Source organism: Pristis pectinata, chromosome 7 (assembly GCF_009764475.1).
Source record: "Pristis pectinata isolate sPriPec2 chromosome 7, sPriPec2.1.pri, whole genome shotgun sequence".
Classification (NCBI taxonomy): domain Eukaryota; kingdom Metazoa; phylum Chordata; class Chondrichthyes; order Rhinopristiformes; family Pristidae; genus Pristis; species Pristis pectinata.
In genome coordinates this window covers 53,900,712-53,922,116 of record NC_067411.1, presented here as the reverse complement: position 1 = coordinate 53,922,116, position 21,405 = coordinate 53,900,712, and the positions used below count along the sequence as shown (strand labels likewise).

The following is a 21,405-nucleotide window of genomic DNA, read 5'->3' as shown; positions in this document are numbered from 1 at the left end:
TTGCTTTAATTTTCCACATAAGTGTTTAGAGGAAGATCTGCTGTATGGTGGCTTGGCTTGGCATCCTGGGTGTATGTTTTTGGTGTGACATTGCATTGTACTCACTTGGGTGCTTTTGTAACTCTATTTCTGCCTTTTCAATTGTAACCAGCATGTTCTCAGTCAGATCTGCTCGCTTGCCCAGTATTGAAAATCCATTCCAAATATACATCATTTCCTGTCAAGAAGAATATACTGTATTTATCAAATTAATACTAATCAATCTCAACTAAACAATTGGAATTACATTACACAATCCTAACTGAGCTCTCACCAGTCTTTCAACAAATTTTTAAACTTTTTCCATAGAGCATTCCAAACTGGAAACTTCCAGGGTAGCAGGTACAAAGGAATATCACCATCTCCAAGGTACATACCTCCTCATTCATTCACTGTCACTGGGTCAAAAATCACTGAATTCCCCACTTAACAGCATTGCAGGAGTATCTTGAATATTTGGATTGCAATACTTAGTAAAGGGACCTACTACACAAGAACAACCAGAAGTGGGCATGGCCAGTAAGAAAGAAGAAAAAAAACATTGATCTGGGTTCTTGAAAGTTGTTTTGTTTTACTAGTTATGTTCAACTAATGATTCAAACCTGATGTCTCACTACACCACTTTTGGTATGCCATTGGTTCACTGAATCTCAAAGCGAGCACAAAAAATAGATTCTTTCTCTAAATGTTTTCCTCTCTCCCAGGCAACATTTTGCTTTTTGTGTATTTTTGTGTGCATGGAATTTAAAAGAGAATGATGTCAAAGCTTATAAAAAGTAACTGAAATAATTTGCAAGGGGTTCATTTCACAAATTGCCCCATCCTTCAAACTTACCTATATATCAAGATTCAGTAGCCCATACCTACATTGGAGTTAACATAGTGAAGTATAAAAAGTTGAAGGGAAGGGGTGGATCAGGAGTTAGCGAGTGAAAGGTGCTTCCAGGTGAGGAAGGGTGATAGGCAGCTGGAGGAGGATAGAGTGGAAATAGCAACAGAAGCTGGGAGGTGACAGGTGGAGGCGACAAAGGGCTGCGAATGATGGAATCTGATAGGAGAGGAAGGTAAAGATTGGAATTAAGTGAGGTGGGGAGGGCAGATGGGAACAGTGGGGGGGAGGGGAACCAATGGAAGGAATGTGCGGGGTATGGGCAGCCTGAATGGATGGAGGAGGAAAAAGAAATAAGGTGATGGGGCTGGGCTGGGTGTAGGAGGAACTGGGTACTTCGAGAGGTGAGAGAAAAGGGATAGAGGGGGTGCAGTTTACCTAAAAATGGAGAATACAATGTTCATGGCATTGGGTTGTAGGTCACACACGAGGTCTATGAGATGCTCTTCCTTTCATTTATGTTTAGCCTCACCGCGGCAATGGAGGAAGCCGAGGACAAATGTGTCGGTGTGGGAATGGGGAGGACAATTAAAATAGTTAGCAACTGGAGCGTAGGTGCTTGGCAGAGCAAATGCCTCACCTCAACCTATCACCTGTTGTTATTTCCACTTTCTCCTCCTCCACCTGCCTATCACCCTTCCTCACCTGGATCCACCTATCACTTGCTAACTCCTGGTCCACCCCTTCCCTTTTTTTAAAATATACTGGCTACCTCCCCTTTATCTTTCAGTCCAGATAAAGGGTCTCGTGATGTACACAAGTATCAAGTATCACAGGCTTGTGCAAAATTTGGAATTAAATACTCAGCATAAAGATAGCTGCACTTTCTCTGGATGAAACTAGATAAAAATCAATTTTAGTATATAAAAAATCCTTTTTGGGCTGTTAATTGAAGTATTTTGAATTATGGATCAAATAAAAAATATTTGCCTCTGCTCCTCCTGCAAACCCACCCCCCCCATGCAACTGATAACTTGTTTTATTCTCATTTGACTTGCAAATTCCATTGCAAATCAATTTGCCTTTACTCACACAGGAATTTATTAATAGTACGGCAAATAAATTAACTACCGAGTCAAAGGCAACTGGCATCTGGGTAAATTTTGTAAAGCTGCTCTTCCTAAAAGGGAATATGTTGCACAGCATTGGAGGGAAATGGAATTCAGTGTTGCATCACAATATTTACTTTAACACTTCAGTTACCGAACCACAGTGTTTGAGGTACTACCTCTCTTGGCTAACATATTTCAATAAGTTATTAGAGTAATAGAATCCTCACCAGGGGAGGCAGGACCAGTTTGACAGGTGTTGGAGACAGGTATCGCCTGGCTTTTCTTACTGCAAACTTCTCTGTGGGAATAGATTTCCCAGCAAATCGTTGCTTCAGGCTTTCAACTCGTCTATGAACAAATCAGAGTCACACTAACTGAATATTTGTTTTTGTGTTGAATGAGAAGAAAAACAAACAACAGCTTGCATTTATGTAGCAACTTTAAATCCTCATGAAATACTTCGCAATGCTTCCATAGGGATCTACAGGGCACTGAAGGAGAATGAGGGTTTTTTCAAGCCTCTGGGACAATATCAGGGGATTGAGACTATTTAGAAAACATTTAAATTAAGGCATGAGCTGAATGACCTCCCTCTGTGTGAGATTTTAGGTTCAGCACCACCTGCTGTAACTGTAAGGAATGACAGGAGAGCACAGATTCTGCTCTGTGCTCCACATAAACAGGAAACAAGTCAGATGGAAGATAATGGAAGCTCAGCTCAATGCTGTATGTGGTATCTGCAAGTAATTGGTAATTCTGCAGAAGGAAAGAACACAGCATCAGTGTTGTCTGCCATGAGGTCCTTAACGAACTTAGGCCAGAAATTCTCTCACACCGTTGTTGCTTTCGTCTGTGATGTGAATCACTGTCCAAGTCATTTGGGTCTGTTGTGCTCAATGCACATGGCACATTTATACATGAAGATTGTTGAGCATTTATGCTTATGTCATTTACACACTCTAACTTCCAACCAGCCTTGGCCACTCACACCGAAGTAAACCCTAATTGGGAAGTTGAAGCTTGCTCCAGGGTTAAAGAATACCAGCCTTGCAGAGTCTGCTGGAGTCCATGCTGTTTATAGTTTTGCATGCAGGTACTCTTTTGAGTTCTTCATTGGTATTGGCTTTGTGCTGGGCAAGATATCTCACACAAAAACAGGTAATGGACCCAATGAACCATTTATTTAATAATAATAGAAAATGCTGAAAACAATCAGCAGGTCAGGTGGTATCTGTGGAAAGAGAAGTGGAATTAACATTTCAGGTTGAGGACCAACTTTCATGACCTTTATGATCTTTGACAAAGAGTTTTCGACCTGAAATATTAACTCTATTTCTCTTTTCATTGATGCTGCCTGAGTTTCCTGCATTTTCTGTTTTTATTTCAGATCTCCAGCATCAGCAGTTTTTTTTAATTTTCATCAACTGCTTCTCTAACGTACTTCTCCCAGTATAGAAAAACCATCTTATCCCATCTATTTTATTTGAGATCAAACCATCACTGACCTGAATAGTGCTTCCACATTCTCGTTCAATTTTTTAACTTCTTGCTCAGGCAGCATGCTGAGAATTGCAGCCTTCTGAAATGTATAGATTGCCTGTGGCAACAGCAGGAATCTCATGTCAGAAATTGTCCAGTTTCAGCACACAATAAAATCACTCCCTCCTTATACTAACAGGCATTTGCTTGCTTCTCCTACAGGTGATCTTAAAATATCTCTTCGACTCATATTCACAAAAACTGGAAATTTTAACATATCATCCTCTCTCTCTTCATCCTCTCTGTTTAAAGGAAAGAGCTTATAATCATAAACCTATTTTCATCAGCTTAGCATGTTCTGAGAGGTACTTTTTGAAATGCTGGCATTGAAATGTAGAAAATGAAGGAGAAAAATAATTGAGGCAAATTTTCACCTCAAATTCTCACCTCACCTCAATATACAGAGATAACGTCAGAACACATGAACTAGGTACAGGAGTGTACCATTCAAGCCTGCTCCGCTATTCAATAAGATCATCACTGATCTGACAGTAGCCTCAACTTTGCATTGTCACCAATATAGGCAATCTTTCACCATCCATCCTTGCTACTTATTAAGAATTAACATAACTCTGCCTTAAAACTACTTAAAGGCTCTGCTCCTACTGCAGTTTAAGGAAGAGATTTCAAAAGACTCATGAAAGGTTGACTAATCTCTGTCTTAAGTTAGTGGCCCTTTATTTTTAAATAGAGTCAAGAGTTGGAGGCACAGAAACAGGCCATCCATGCAGACTGTGATGCCTATCTACACTAATCCCATTGCCTGCGTTAGGCCCATAATCCACTACTCCTTTCCAAGTACCTGTCCAAATGCCTTTTAAACGTAACTGTATCTGCCTCCAGCACTTCCTGCGGCAGCTCGTTCCATATAACAACCACCCTCTATGTGGAAAAACTTGTACTCAGATCTTATTTAAATTTCCCCCCTCTCACCTTCAACCTATGCCCCCTAGTTTTAGATGCCCCCCGCCCTGTGAAAAAGGCTTTGAGTAACTACCTTATCCAGGCCACTCCAAATTTTATAAACCTCTGTAACACCATCCGTCAGCCTCCTACATTCTAGTGAGAATAAAACCAGACTATTTCATCTCTCCTTATAAGTAAAGCCCTCTGCTCCTGGCAAGATCTTGCTGAATCTCTTCTGTATTCTTTCTTATGCTACCACATCCTTTCTGTAGTGCAACAACCAGAACTGTATTTCAAGTGTGGCTTGATCAATGTTGTTTACAACTACAACATAACATTCCAAGTTTTATACTCAATGCCTCGGCCTACGAAGGTAAGCATGCCGAATACCTTTGTCACTACCTGTGACGTCACTTTCAGCGAGCTATGAACATGCACTCCAAGGCCTGACTGTACATCAATATTCCAGAGGTCTCTGGCATATGCCCAGCCAGCATTTGACATCTTAAAATGAATTACCTCACACTCATCTTGATTAAATTCTTCCTGCCATTGCTTCACTCAACTTTCCAACTGATTTATGCCCCTCTGCATTCTTTCACAACCTTCTTTGCTGTCTACTACTCCACCAATTTCTGCATTGCCACAAATTTACTAATCAGTCCACCTACATTCTCATCCCAGTCATTTATACATTTGATAAGCAACAAAGGTCCTGGCACCAATCTGTGTGGTACACCACTGGTTACAGACTTCCCAGTCAGGAAAACACCACTCAACCACTACTCTCCACCTCCGATCACCAAGCCAATTTTGGATCCAGTTTGCCAACACACTTTGGGTCCCACGTGCCCCAACCTTCAGTTCCGGCCTTCTGTGCAGGATTTACTAGTAAAAGCTTTAACTAAAGTCCATGTATACCACACCTACTACCCTGCCTTCATAAATTTTGTTACCTCCTCAAAAACAGAACTTCCCCTGTACAAAACTATGTTGACTCCTCCTAATCAGTCTCTGCCTTGCCAAGTGAACACAAATCCTGCCCCTTAGAAATTTTCCAATAATTTACCTAGTCTTGATGCAAGGCTCACCACCCTGTAGTTTCCTGGCTTATCTCTCCTGCCCTTTTTGAATAAGGGAACAACATTAGCTATCCTCCAGTCTTTTGATATGTCACCCATGGTAACAAAGACACAAAAAATCTCCATCAGAATCCCAGCAAACTTCTCCCTTGCTTCCCATAGGATCCTGAAATAGATCCCACCAGGCCCTAGGGGTTTATCACCTTAATGCTTTCCAATACCTCTGACATTTCCTCCTCCTAACACACACAGGATATCAGTGTACCCTCTCCCATAACTCCCCATCCACCACATCCTTCTCCCTGATGAATACCACTTTTCTTTTCAATCTTATTAAATTTCAAATTAATACACATAGCAATAGTGATTATACAAATGGTGCAAAGAGATTGGGATTACAATAATACATTGACATATACAATCACAGGGAATAAAATATATAATCTGAACCTCCCAATCTCTTACTAAGTGAACATGATACAAAAGAATTTGAAAATAAATTTGATTATATGAAAAGAGAACCCCAAAATTAAAAAAAAATAATAAACAAAAGCAAACCAAAAACTTCAAAACAAAAAAGGCTGGACTGTTATTTCTTCAGTTAAAAAACATTATTATGTCGTTAGCTCCACTCCTCTATATTCAAATAAAAAAGGATTCGAAAAAGGTCTGCTTACATCATATGGAAATACTGAATAAATGGACTCCAAATTTCCTCAAATTTAAGCGAAGGATAAACATTACCACTTCTAATTTTTTCATGTTATAGTTTGAGAAAACCATTGAAATGTGGTAGGAGGTATAGGATCCTTCCATTTAAATAGAATGGATCTCTTGGCCATTAATATAACAAGTGCAATCATACGACAAGCTGAAGCGGATAAATGGCCGGAATCCATCATTGGTAACCCAAAAATGATGAATACCACTGAGAATAATTTATGTAGGATCATATCCCCTGGCTCCACACATAGATTTCCCCTTTTGGTCCCTGCTGGGAACTACTCTTTCTTCTACACTCTTGCTTCTAATGTACTTATGAAGGGTTTGGGCATTCTTCTTAATCTTGTTGCCAAGGCTATTTCATGTCCTCTTTTTCCCATCCAAATTTCCTTTCTTAAGTTTTCTCCAACATCACCTAGAAACCTCATAGGACTCACTAAATGCCAAATGCCTAACATATACTTCCTTCTTATTTCTGATCAAACCCCCAATTTCCTTTGTTAATCTTACCACCTTTGCTTCTTATCCTCATAGGGCATGCTGATTCTGAGTTCTTACACCTAGCCTTTAAATGCCTTCCACTTATCCCTCTAGCAGCTCCACTCAATCTACTTTCATCAGGTGCTGCCTCATACTGTTAAAATTAGCCCTCCACAATTAAAGACATCAACTCTTAGACCAAACTTTTTCCATGACTATTTTGAAACTCACTGAACTATGGTCACTGTTCCCAAAGGGCTCCTTCACAGACACTTCTTCCACTTGCCCATCCTCATTCCCTAACACGAGGTCGAGTACAGCCCCCTCCTTATAGGACTTTCGTTATTAACTGAACTGGTTTAAAGTGTCAATGATCTGTGAGCTTTAAAATATTGCCAACTAAATGCAACAGAAAATAACTCACATCAGACAATGACTTTATCTAATAACCAGATGATTAGTTCAAACAACTCAAAGATTCAATACCTAGTTTAAACAATTGCTTAACTCTTCGGTTTCATAACTTCCAAAACTCATTATTTGGATTCCAAAATTACCCACTCTAGATGAACCTGGCTGGAGTTCAATGCAAAGGGTACTTTTCCATGTCCTGACTCAGGGTCTTCTTCTGCACTGGTTGGTCTCTGGGTCACTGCTGTTGGTTGTTTAGTAAGCAACTTTTTATACATTTCTTCGCATAGCTTCCAGAGATTGCTTAGTTCTTTATAACCAGTTACATGGCTTAGTCCAGCCATTAACCATACAAGTCTGATTTTCTTGTGCAGTCCCACATTTACCTCAACCATTGGTTCTTTAATTATAAGAGTGTCTGCTCGTTCTTTTGCAATTTATCATTCTGCCCCTTTCACAGGGAATGGGGATGTTGTTTCCGTTCTCTGGGATAGTGAAAAGTACACAGGGCTGTACAGCTCTGTTCAGCTATTTTCTCAAATTGATACTGACCAGGTGTCCCCTCAGAGCTTGTCAGGATACTAGACATCTCGCATTAATTAAATCTCCCTGGCTGCTACAAAAGGGAACAACACACAAAGGAACTGGAGGAACTCAGCAGGTCAGGCAGCATCTATGGAGGGAAATGGACAGTCGATGCTTCAGGTTGAGACCCTTCATTAGGAGTGGAGAGAAAGAGGGGAAAACCCAGTATAAAAAGGTGGGGGGAAGGGGTGGAGCAAGAGCTGGCAGGTGGATCCAGGCGAAGGGGGTGATAGGCAGGTGAGGGAGTGGGAAAGTGGGAATGACGTAAGAAGCTGGGAGGTGATAGTGGAAGTGACAAAGGGCTGAAGAAGATGGAATCATATAGGAGAGGACAGTGGACCATGGAATAAAGGAAGTGGGGAATGGAACTGGTGGGAGAAATGTGTGGGTGATGGGCAGATGGAGAGGGTGGGGGAGGGGAAAGAGATAGGGTGGTGGGGACTAGTGTGGTAAGGAAGGAAAGAGAAGGGACAGAGGGGAGTGATTACTGGAAGTTAGAGAAATCAATGTTCATGCTGTCAGGTTGGAGAATACCAAGACGGAATATGAGGTGCTGTTCCTCTAATCTGTGAGTTTATGTAATAATTTATTATTATTTTATTTTTTTTCACTTAACTGTTTTTATTTAACCAGACCAGCTGCACAAATTACTTATATAAAGTATAATATATAATAATTAATAGTATAATATAAAGTAATAAATTTGAATCAAGTACAATCCAATCCTATTTCTGGTCTATAGATGCATGTCTGCATTCTGTGTAAACAGATCTGACACAACACGTCTTTTATTCTGTGAGGGAAATACTCAAAATAAATGTCAAACTCCAAAATAGCAGCTTTGAAACCAAATAGTTGAAAGTTATGAATAGTAAGAGCTTTGCATTAAGAGTAATTATTGCAGCTTTATAGTGGTAGCAAACAGGGTTTTCATTATCTACCCTAAATGCTGTGTAATTCATAGAACAGTATGGCACAGGAACAGGCCCTTCGGCCCACAACGTTATGCCTAATTAAGCTAATGATGCCTCATTAGTTCAGCTCAACAAGTCAAGTCAAATGGACACTATCCTGTCCCTCCTGGTCCAATCCCTTCCCACCTATGTCCATGACACATCACACGTTCTCCAACTCTCCATAGCTTTAAGTTCTCCAGCACGCAGAACCTCGTTTTCACCATGGACATCCCATTCCCCATCATGACGGCCTCACAGCTCTCCACTTCTTTCTTGACCAGAGACAGAACCAGTTCCCTTCCACTAACATTCTCCTCCGCCTGGCTGAACTTGTGCTCACCCTTAACAACTTTACTTTCAATTCCTCTCACTTTCTACAGACCAAGGGCAGAAGCTATGGGCACTTGCATGGGCCCCAGCTATGCCAGCCTCTTCGTTGGCTATGTTGAACAGTCTCTGTTCCAAGCCTACTCCAGCACCATTCCTCAACTCCTTCTCCGCTATATCGATGACTGCATTAGTGCCACCTCTTGCACCTGTGCAGAACTCGACAGTTTCATAAGTTTTGCCACTAATTTGCACCCTGCTCTCCAATTCACTTGGACTATCTCTGACACCTCTCTCTCCTTCCTCGATCTTTCCATCTCCATCTCAGGAGATTTCTTATCCACTGACATCTTCGACAAACCCACTGATGCCAGAGCCTCCTCGATTATAGCTCCTCCCACCCTGTCTCTTGCAAGAAGGCTATCCCTTTTCCCCAATGTCTCCACCTCCGCCGCATCTGCTCCCACAATAAGGCTTTCCACTCCAGGACATCTAAGATGTCCAACTTCTTTTCTAACCGTGGCTTCTCTCCTACTGTGGTCGAGAGAGCTCGCACCCGTATCTCTGTCATTTCCCGCACCTCCGCTCTCACCCCCACCCCTCTCAGACCCAACGGGGATAGGGACCCCTTGTCCTCACATTACCTCCCATAAGCCTATGTATCCAACACTTCTTTCTCCGCCACTTCCACCATCTCCAACAGGACCCCACTACCAAGTATATCTTCCTCTCCCCACCCCTTTTGGCCTTTCGCAGGGACCGTGCTCTCCACGACTCCCCAGTTCATTCCTCCCCACCAACAACCACCCCCCCCCCCCCACCCCAACCACCCATCCTGCTCCCACCCTGGGAACTTTCCACTGCCCCCACCATAGGTACAACACCTGCCCCTACACAACCTCCAACCAGGGACCCAAACAGTCCCTTCAGGTGAGACAGAGATTCACCTGTACCTCCCTTAATATCATCTATTGCATTCGATGCTCCAAGCGTGGCCTCCCCTCCAATGGTGAGACCAAACACAGACTAAGTGACTGTTTTGCAGAACACCTGCACTGTCTGTAACTGCGATCTGCATCTCCCCATTGCCAGTCACTTCAACTCCCCCTCCCACGTATCACAGATATGTCAGTCCTCGGCCTCCTCCACTGCCAGGACAATTCCAAGCACAAACTGGAATAACAGCACCTCATTTTCTGTCTTGGAACCTTGCAGCCTAATGGCATGAACATTGAATTCTCCCACCTTAAGTAATCCCCATCCCCCCACACCATGCTTCTTTTCTTCCCTATCCAAGTCTCTTTTTTCTACCTTTTTTTCTTTTCTCTCCTTACCATCCCCCAGTGGATCTGCTCTCCCACATCTGCCTATCACTATCTCTTACCTGCATCTACCTATCACCACCTTGTGCCCACCCCACTTCCTCTCTTTTGTCCACCTATCACTGCTCTGCATTTCCCTCCTATATATTGGGCTTCCCCTTTTCCAGTCTTGAAGAAGGGCCCTAATCACTGACCGCCTGCTTTTCTCCACAGATGCCGCCTGGCCATCTGAGTTCCTCCGGCATCATTGTGTTTTTCATCTAGATTCCAGCATCTGCAGTCCTTTATTTCTCAAATTTGCATTAATTAATCTGACTTGATCCAAATGTTCAGAAAATTCCCTCTTCTATAACCAACTTGAGAACAAAGATTTTATATTATATTCACACAAAAAAATTCATGCTCTAGGTCTGGAATTTCCTGCTGCCCTCCTGCCTGGATCTTGGATTTCACCATGAATCTTTGTTCGATAATTTCATTGTAATGCGTTATTTTAGGACACTGCATAACAGCAGTGACAAAAGAGGTGAGAAGGTAAGAATATACTAAACATATATAACAAACAGCTAAATTGAAAGCAGGTTCAGTTAGACAAGCAGAATGTTAATCTTTTGTAGAATTATACATAAATTTACCTACTTGTGACCATCGACTTTCTTTGCACAGGAGGTCTGCATACCGATATGCCTCCAGCCACTGTTGCTGAAACGAGTTACTCCACATTAGCTCCCAGTAACACAGGTGATGAATCTGCCTCCACTCTTCCTGAGCTGCAATACATTCCTCAAACTTCACCTGAGCCTGCATTTTCAAGACAAAAAATACAAACTAAGATCAAGGATTGTATTCCACAGCATTGATTCAAAAAAGGGCTAAATTCCAGAAAAACAAACCACTTGACATCAAGCAACATTTGGCAACACTCAAGAGCCTTGGCAAAACTCAGGAGGAAACCCCCCCCCCCATTGGACTCTGGATGTTAGCTTTCTCAGCTGCAGGTTCTTGCCACGGGAGTTCCTCAGATCAATAACCTGAGCATCTATAATGTTTCATTAATGACTATGCTCCCCACCATAATGCCAGAAATAGGGATCTTTACTGATGATTGCAGAGTTTTCAGTTCCATTTGCTTCTCTTAGGCATCTAAATAGTTCTTGCCCACATACAAAATAACTGGGCAACATTTAACCATGGGATGGCGAATGGAAAGGAACATTCTTCCCACACAAATGCTGGTAAATAACCACCTCCAGAGAATGGAAGGCTAACCACATCACTTTGACATTCAACAGCATTATCACCTCAGAATTCAACCTGATCAATATCCCAAGGATCGCCATGGATCATATGGTTTAACTGGCCCAGCCACATAAATTAATGCAGCTAATATTGTGGTGAAGGTTTGAGTATCCACACCTCCAGACTCCTCAGAGCCTGTCCATCATCTACAATGCATGAGTGTGTTGGACTAAGTTCCACTTTTTGGATGAGTGCAATTCCAACAATACTCAAAACGTTTGATACCATCTGGCGCCTCTTGTGTCTCGAGGTATTTGATACCATCTTGTATAAAGCAGCCTACTGATTTGCTCTTCATCTTAAAACCTTTATCCCCTCTACACTTACACTGCATTAACATCTATGAGATGCAGCAATTTACCAAGGTTTCCTCAATATTACCTCCCAAATCTACAATCTTACTGCCTCTTTGACAATCCCTGAGGGTTGAGAATGACTTGTTTCCACTCCTGTTTTGCGGTGTTTGAATAATTCTACGGACACTACCACAGATGGGGCCGAGACACCTAATGGAGTGTTCAGGTGTTGGTATGCAGATGATAACTCTTTCTGCTGTTTGTGGTCGGTTTCTATGTGCTTCTGGTGAAGAGATTCAAGATCCTCAGTGCCATGCGAGATACTCCTCCATCATACATAAGGGATTCCTAGCTCAGCCAAGATGTTACAATTTTTCCAAAGAGGCTGTGAGAACATCCTTGACACGTTTTCCGTGTCCTTTTTGATGGTCTTGTTGTGACAAAGCTTAAAGTATCTGTTTGGGGAATTCTGGTGCCAAAATTGTCTTGGGATGATGGAGGCTGTTTTTGTGGATACCACAGGCTGGGAGAACAGTTGTAGGCCACAGGATAATATTGATCAGTTGGCAAGATGGCACTTGGGATTTAATCCTGATAAGTATCGGGCGATATTCTTTGGAAGGGACTAATAAGGATACTACATACACAATGAATGGTGGGGCCTTAGGGAATATTGAGAAATAGAGGGACAAGGTGTCAAGGTGTCCAAGTATCCCTGAAGGTGGCAACATCGATGACAAAGAATGTATATGAAATACTTGCATCCATTAGACAGGACATAGAATATAAAAGCAGAGAGATTATGATTATAACTTTATAAAACATTGGTTAGGTCATATTTGGAGTACTCTACAATTCTGGGTATCACACTTTAGAAAGGATGTGATTTCATTGGAAAGGTTGCAGAGGAGATTCACCAGACTGTTGCTTTGGATGGAGTGCTTCAGTTATGAGGAGGGACAGAATAGGGTGGCTTTGTTTTCCTTGAAGCAGAGGAGGGAACTGATAGAGGAGCATTGATAGGAAAGAGGGTAGGAAACTCTTCCCCACAGCTGAGTAACTAAAACCAGAGGAAGTGGGTTTAGGGTAAGGGGCAAGAGGTTTAGAGGGGATCTGAGGAAGAACTTTATCGCCCAGAGGGTGCTGAAGACAGATATTCTCACGACATGTAATAAGTATCTAGACGAGTACTTGAGTCACCAAGGCATAGGAGGCTACAGTCCAAGTTTTGGTAAATGGGATAAGGATAAATAAGTACTTGATAGTCAGCACAGACACAGTAGGCCAAATGACTTGTTTATGTGCTGTATTACTCTACGATTCTATGATGCTAGAACACAGATATTTGTTTGCTTGTCCGACCAACAGATTTGGAGGATTTTATGGTGGTATTGCTCCAGTGCCTGCTGTTGGTTGTCCAGGCCTCCAAAGCACATGGGAGGGCAGGGATCATTGCTACATGGCAGGCCATGAGCATAAGAGTAGGATTTGGGATCCTGATCTTCCAATACTTTCTACAACCTGTAAGGTCAAGGGCAACAGAATCACAGATACCACCACACCAGACTATAAACTAATCACTCTTGGAAAAAAAATTTATCTTTCATTCATTCATTGTTGCTGGTGAAAACCCTGTAACTCTCCAGCCATCACCACTCTGGGAGTACTTTTACCACATGGATAAATGAGTTACTATTTATGACTATTATAGTTATAAATATGCAGCACTAAATTGCACTGGCATAATTGATTTCACAAATTAAATTTATTCTAGGTTGACTGTGCAGTGAAAAAGCATACGCTGTCTGTATTTTCAGACAAACTTAAAAGAACCTATAGCACTTTTTCCAAAAGAAGAGCAGAGGAGCTATCCTTGCTGTCCTAGCCAACATTTAACCCGAAGCTATTATGAAGCCACCCAATGTGCTAGCAAGGTCAGAAATAGAAAGATAAGCAGAAATAGAAAGATTAATTAGAATACAAGCTCCAAAATTAATGAAACTTATATGACAAATAAGAACTCTTATCTAAGACTGTCAGCAATCTAATTATACTGTCTGTTACAAATTGAACACATAAAAGACTAAATTTTAAAAGACTCACCATTTCAAAGCTACCCTTGAGTATGCAAATTCTGGCTGCATAAAATATTATAATGGATCCCTACAGAAAGAGCAAATAGTTTGATATTAAATCCTTATGTAAACTACAGATTTCACTTAAGTATAAAAATACTCAACATGACAGGATTTGCTTCACCTGCAGCATCATTAGAAAATCTCTGTTCTATCAAAGTAAGTTTTATAACCAGATGCCATACTGTATGATCAACACTAAATTTATAAAGGAAAACTATTTCATTTATACAGATTCTCTTGTGATCTCATGATGCTTCATGAGATGCTGGATAACCAATTAAGTACTTCTGAGGTATAATCACAATTGTCATACAGTAAGCATGAGTCAGATTGCTTCCCAGTGTCAGCACTGCAGTGTCAGTTGTTAGTATTCTTGCCTATGTACCTTGTGTCTTCAATTCCCACTTTAGCAATCTGTGTGAAAAAACTGAGAGAGTGCTAAGTCTTTGGTTGGTAGTTGTTTTTTGGATCAGATAACTGAAGTACTATCTGTATTTTCAGACAAACTTAAAAGAACCTATGACACACAAGAAGAGCAGAGGAGCTATCCTATACAATATTTAACCTGAAGCCATTATCATATTGTTATCCATATACAGGAAGTCCCCAGATTACAAACGAGTTCCGTTTTTGAGTCTGTTTGTAAGTTGAATTTGTATGTAAGTCGGAACAGTTACGTGCAGTTCACATCTAGCATCAATTCGTCAAATGTTTGTCTTAGTATATAGTATATATTTTACCTAAAATATCATAAATTTAATAATGCAGTAATAATAATGATAATAATTCTTTTTTTTATTCTGTGCGGGATGCAGCAAGTCAAGGTTCAGTGGGTCGCAGGTGATGTTAACTGAACGCGGAGCAGTTATTAGCATTTCTTTATCAAATAAGTTTATGAGAAAGCGGATCAATTGCAGTGTCTGTGTCAGGCGGACCACCGCACTATCAGGGGACGTGAGAGGCCTCAATGTGCGAATAACTCTCAGCCCGGAGTTACCCTCACTGCCAAACCTGAATATTGTGTTTACCATTTGTCAATTTCACAACCCATTCAACGCTGCTTAAATTCCGTACATTAAAGAAACTGTCACAATAAAACTGCACATCAATAAAACTGACTGACCAGCTGTGCATTTCCAGCATTTTATTTCTGAATCAGATGCGGAATGAGGATGCAATTAAATTCACTTCTCCCATCTTTCATCATCACAGTTAAGAAGATGCATGAACATTAAATAAGAAAACGAGTCATGAACACTATTGATCCACAGAACTAGTGTGGGTCATTACTCGGGGCCTGATGGAAGCACCGGATTGGATGGGTTCTCTCTACCGTGAACCTTCTCAAGCACAAATGAGAAACCAATTCCAGTTTTAAAGGAGACACAAGTCTCCTTTGAGCATCTATCTCAAATCATTGTGAAAGTGAATTGATTCTTCTACAATGTTTTACGAATGAACATTAAAATTCTTCACAATCAGATGTGAATATGGACAAACATTGCATTAAACCATACATGTAAATATTTACAGTTCGTCCTGTACTAACGAACTACCCATTCGTTAGTACGAACCATTGTGTGTAACTCGATTTTTTTAAATAATAGGCTTTACGGAGGTCGGTTCGTAAGTACGGGCGTTCGTAACCCGGGGACTTCCTGTACTAGCAGGGTCAGAAATAGAAAGATAGGCCAAATGAATGCGTGGCTGAGGAGGTGGTGCAGGGGGGCAGGGATTCAGGTTCTTGGACCATTGGGATCTCTTCTGGGGTAGGGGTGACCTGTACAAGAGGGACGGTTGCACTTGAACTGGAGAGGGACCAATATCCTTGCAGGGAAACTTGCTAGTGCTTACACAGGAGGGTTAAACAAAATTGGCAGGGGGGTGGCACCCTGCGCAGGACCAAATCTTGGGATAAGTGAGAGGAAGTTTAGTAATCAGGATACCCAGGGGCACAAGGAGGGAAAGCAATACTCAGTTAAACTGCATTTATATCAATGCACGAGGTTTAACAGGTAAGGCGGATGAACTCAGAGTGTGGATTGGCTCTAAGGACTGGGATGTTATAGCCATAATAGAAATATGGCTGAGAGAAGGGCAGGACTGGCAGCTCAATATTTCAGGATACAGATGCTACAGGTGTGTGAGAGATACAGGTAAGAGAGGAGGGGAGTTGCCTTTTTGATAAGGCAGGGTGTAACAGCAGTGGTTAGAGATGACATTGTATTATACCAGAATTGTATGGTGTAATTTCAAAACCCGACACTTCACACATTGATGGTAGTTGTCTTCCATCATTTCTAATTTTCCCTTGAGGTTTTCAGCAGTCTTTTCCTTCTGTCCAGTTTTGGTTCTGGAAGTAGATCATAACTGTCTAGATTCTGATGTTACCCTGATATATTTCCTTATTAAATCTTAATCAAGGATTTAGTTTGGACTTCCAGTGGAATCACTACTGCACAGAAGACACTCATTTCTAACAAGCAAATAAGGATATTCATTAGCTACAATTTCAGCAACAAGAGGAAGAGATGACATTGCTCAAGGAGATGAAGCACCCTGAAGATTTTCTTTTTGATAAAGAAGGTGATTCTAAGTGCTCATCTAGATACTTCTTACATGCTGTCAGTGACTCTGCTTCCAGCACCCTCTTCAGCAGTGTATTCAAGGTCCTCACCACTCTCTGAATGACAAAGATCTCCCTCAGATCTCCTCGAAATCTCTTAGCCCTTACTCCATGTCCTCTAGTTTTATTCATCACTGATAAGGGGAAAAGTTTCATGCAGTCTACTCTATTTATACCCCTGGTAATTTTACATACCTCAGTCACTTCCCCTTAACCTCCTCCACTCCGGGGAAAACAGACCGCCTCATAACTGGAATGCTTCCTCCCAGGCAAAATCTCCTCTGCACCCTCTCCAATGCAACCACATCCTTCCTTTAGTATGGCGACCAGGACTGCACACAGTACTCCAGCTGACATCTGACCATCGTTTTTTTAAAGTTGGAGCATGACCTCCCTGATCTTGTATTCAATGCCAGGATCCTATATATCTTCTTAACTACATTATCCACCTGCCCTGCCACCTTCAAGGATCTTTGGCCTCGCATGTCATTGTCCCTCTGTTCCTCAATATGCCCCAGGACCCTACCATTCATAATGTATGACCTAGCCTCATTAGTACTCCCAAAATGCATCACCTCACATTTATCAGGATTAAATTCCATTTGTCATTTCTCAGTTCATTTCACCAACACATCAATATTCTCTACTTCCTCAGGAGGCTAAAGAAATTTGGTTTGTCCCCTTTGACTCTCACCAGCTTTTACCGATGCACAATAGAAAGCATCCTATTTGGATGTATCACAGCTTGGTACGGCAACTGCTCTGCCCAGGACCGCAAGAAGCTGCAGAGAATTGTGGACACAGCCCAGCGCATCATGGACACCAGCCTCCCCTCCTTGGACTCTGTCTTTACCTCTCGTTGTCTCGGTGTAGCAGCCAGCATAATCAAAGACCCCACCCACCTGGGTCATCCTCTCTTCTGTCCTCTTCCATCAGTTAGAAGATACAGGAGCCTGAGGGCACATACCACCAGACTTAAGGACAGCTTCTACCCCACTGTGGTAAGACTATTGAACAGTTCCCTTATACAATGAGATGGACTATGACCTCACGATCTATCTTATTGTGACCTTGCACCCTATTGCACTGCACTTTCTCTGTAGCTGTGACACTTTACTCTATACTGTTATTGTTTTTACCTGTACTACTTCAGTGCACTCTGTACTAACTCAATGTAACTGCACTGTGTAACAAATTGACCTGTACGATCGGTTTGTAAGACAAGCTTTTCACTGTTGTCACGAACCAGCAACAAAAGAAACACACTGAGCATGATTTAGTGTTAAAAACTATTTTATTAATCACTACTTATGATAATACGTAAAATAAAAGTAAAAATGTTAGTATGTTAGAATTCAAGAATGTTAAACCTCGAACGTTAACCCCAAAACTAAACTCGTCGTGTGTGTGTGTGACAAAGTCCAAAACTCCCAGTTCCTGAATGGTTCTTAAAGTTCAATTCCGCAAGCCATAAGGTGAAACATGAGCAAGGGCTTCTTCAACAACCACCGTTGTCTGAAGATAAGATGTAGATGTAGAAAAACATAGAGAGAGTACATACGAAATCCAAATGTTCCACGATGGAACCCAAACGACACTTCAGTGTTTACTCGGTAGTGACTTCCTCACCCCGAAAAGCATCCGAACCGTGGTCGTCCACATACAAATACCTGTTTCCTTCTACAGGTCAGCAACAAAGTGAACTCCACTGGATTACTTCCAACTTCCATACATGGATTTCAGTGGCAAACACAGTTATTGTTTCTCATCCATCGATAGAGAAAACAAGCAGGCTGGTGTCTCTCTCTCTTCTCTCTCTCTTCTCTCTCTCTCCTTCTTCTTCTTCTTCTTTTTCTCCAACAACGTCATTACGTCCTTTATCTTCTATTGACGTAAGCACGCCCCACACACACATACACACACACTCTCTATCTTAAAGGGACTTTCACTGAGTCCGTAACACCTCCCACCTAAAAAAAAATTTTTCCCAAGAAAAATTTAACCGCGCATACAGTTAGTAATGTTAATAATTATCATGCTACACAACTACAGACTATCAGATTAGTACAGATACATGTTTCCCATTTAACATCGGGAAAGACAATCAGCAATCACATTATCTTTGCCTTTAATGTGAGTTATCATGAGATCAAACTCTTGCAAAATTAAACTCCAGTTTAACAGCCTTCTGTTCTTGTTTTTGACTCGGCTCAGAAACACCAATGGGTTATGATCTGTATATACAGTCAATGGTTTCTGAGCGGTGCAAACATATACACTGAAATGTTGCAAGGCTAAAACAAGCGACAGTAATTCTTTCTCTATGGTGGAATAATTCTTTTGATGCTCATTAAATTTCTTTGAAAAGTAAGCTACAGGATGGTCAATATCATCAAGGTCACCCTTCTGCAACAACACAGCTCCTGCAGCTTCATCACTGGCATCTACTGCTAATGAAAATGGCTTTTCAAAGTCAGGTGTTCTGAGCACAGGATGGTAGCATAAAATGGCTTTCAGCTTCTTAAATGCTTCTTGACAAGAATCTGTCCAAACAAACTTTACTCCCTTCTTCAGAAGATTAGTTAGGGGAAGAGCAATATCAGCAAAATTTTTACAAAATTTTCGATAATATCCAACCATTCCCAAAAATCTTCTAACAGTCCTCGTACCTGTGGGAATAGGGAACTCAGATATTGCTTGAACTTTTGCCTGAACAGGAGCTTGCTTGCCTTGACCTACAACATAACCAAGATACGTCACAGTGGCATGGCCAAATTCACTTTTAGCCAAGTTAACTGTAAGGTTAGCCTTGGAAAGTCTTTCAAACAACCTTTCTAACGCAGAGATGTGATCCTCCCATGTATCATTCCCAGTCACTAAGTCGTCAATGTAGGCATCTGTATGTTTTAACCCATGAATCACTGAATTAATCATTCTTTGAAATGTTGCCGGAGCATTTTTCATTCCAAATGGCAAAACATTGTATTCATACAATCCAGAAGGGGTTACAAAGGCTGAAATTTCCCTTTCTCTATCTGTTAATGGAACACACCAGTACCCTTTTAATAGGTCAATCTTTGTAAGAAATTTTTCCTTTCCCACTCTGTCTATGCAATCATCCACCCTAGGAATAGGGTAAGCATCTGACTTTGTTACAGCATTCACTTTCCTGTAATCTGTGCAAAATCTAACAGTTCCATCAGGTTTAGGTACAATAACACAGGGCGAACTCCAATTTGAACTAGAATGTCTAATAATATCATTTTCCAACATGTATTTTATTTCCTGATCAACAAGTTTACTTTTTTCCACATTCATTCGATATGGGTGTTGTTTGATTGGTTTTGCATCCCCAACATCAACATCATGGGTAATTATCGATGTTCTGTTTGGAACATCTGGGAACAGATTTTTAAATTTTAAAATTAATTATCTCATCTGTTGTTTTTGTGAAACTTGTAAATGGTCCAACTTCGTTTCAAGGTTCTCCAGGATATTTTGGTTTTTTAGTTTCGATGGAACAATATTTGGTCTAAATTGGCCTTCCTCAACATCAACATCAGGCATTCTAGAAACAACCTTTACACCATCCACCAAGGCCACAACTGAATCCCTCTCATAATAAGGTTTTAGCATGTTTACATGACAGAGTTGTGTTTTCTTGCGTCTATCTGGTGTTTTGATTATATATGTTAGATCAGTCACTCGAGATTCAATAACATAGGGTCCAGAAAAGCGAGCTTGCAAGGGATTATTTTGGCTAGGGAAAAATACCAACACCTTTTGCCCCACTGCGAATGTCCTAGGCCAAGCACGTCTATCAAAATATGTCTTCATTCTTATCTGGCTTGTTTTCAGATTCTCTCTCGCTAGCTGGCAGACTCTCTCCAACCGAGTTTTAAATTTTTGGACATAGTCCAACAGACTCAAGTGAACTTCCTCATTAACCCATTGCTCTCTTAACAACTCCAAAGGTCCTCTCACCCGATGTCCAAACACAAGCTCAAACGGACTAAATCCTATTGACTCCTGGATCGATTCTCTAACGGCAAACAAAAGTAAATGGATACCTTTGTCCCAATCCTTGGTGTTTTCAAAGCAATAAGTCTTCAGCATATTTTTGAGAGTAGAATGAAATCTCTCCAGAGCTCCTTGAGATTCTGGGTGATATGCAGATGATACAATCTGCTTTGCTCCCAGCTCATAGACTATTTGTTGAAAAATTTTTGACATAAAATTACTACCTTGATCAGATTGGATTTCTTTTGGCAAACCAAACAAGGTGAAAAATTTTACAAGAGCCTTTGACACCGTCTTGGCCTTAATATTTCTAAGGGGTATTGCCTCTGGAAATCTAGAAGTGGCACACATGATGGTTAACAAATACTGATTTCCAGTCTTAGACTTTGGTAATGGGCCAACACAGTCCACAATCACCTTCGAAAAGGGCTCCCCAAAAGCAGGAATTGGTTTCAATGGAGCCACAGGGGGTTTTTGATTTGGTTTACCCACCATCTGACATGTGTGGCAGGTTCGACAAAACATCACCACATCTTTTCTCAAACCAGGCCAATAGAATTGTTTCAAGATCTTCCCTACAGTTTTATTCACACCAAAATGACCACCCAAAGGCATACTATGGGCCAGGTTTAAAATCTCATCCCTATAAACTTTTGGAACAACAACCTGATGAATAACTTCCCATTCCTCAGTAACAGGAACATGAGGAGGTCTC

The 21,405-nt window shown here is 41.2% G+C and overlaps 1 protein-coding gene across 3 annotated transcripts in view; it reads right to left on the bottom strand.

Moving 5' to 3' along the window:
• LOC127572255 (tetratricopeptide repeat protein 39B) overlaps positions 1–21,405 on the bottom strand; it is a 205,420-nt gene that overhangs the window by 11,793 nt on the left and 172,222 nt on the right. For all 3 annotated transcript variants that reach the window (XM_052019233.1, XM_052019234.1, XM_052019235.1), the window contains 5 exons: positions 14,010–14,069; positions 10,951–11,112; positions 3,486–3,577; positions 2,208–2,328; positions 106–217 (listed from right to left, as the gene is read on the bottom strand). In XM_052019233.1, coding sequence (XP_051875193.1) covers positions 106–217; positions 2,208–2,328; positions 3,486–3,577; positions 10,951–11,112; positions 14,010–14,069 — 547 coding nt within the window. The remainder of the gene's footprint in view (positions 1–105; positions 218–2,207; positions 2,329–3,485; positions 3,578–10,950; positions 11,113–14,009; positions 14,070–21,405) is intronic.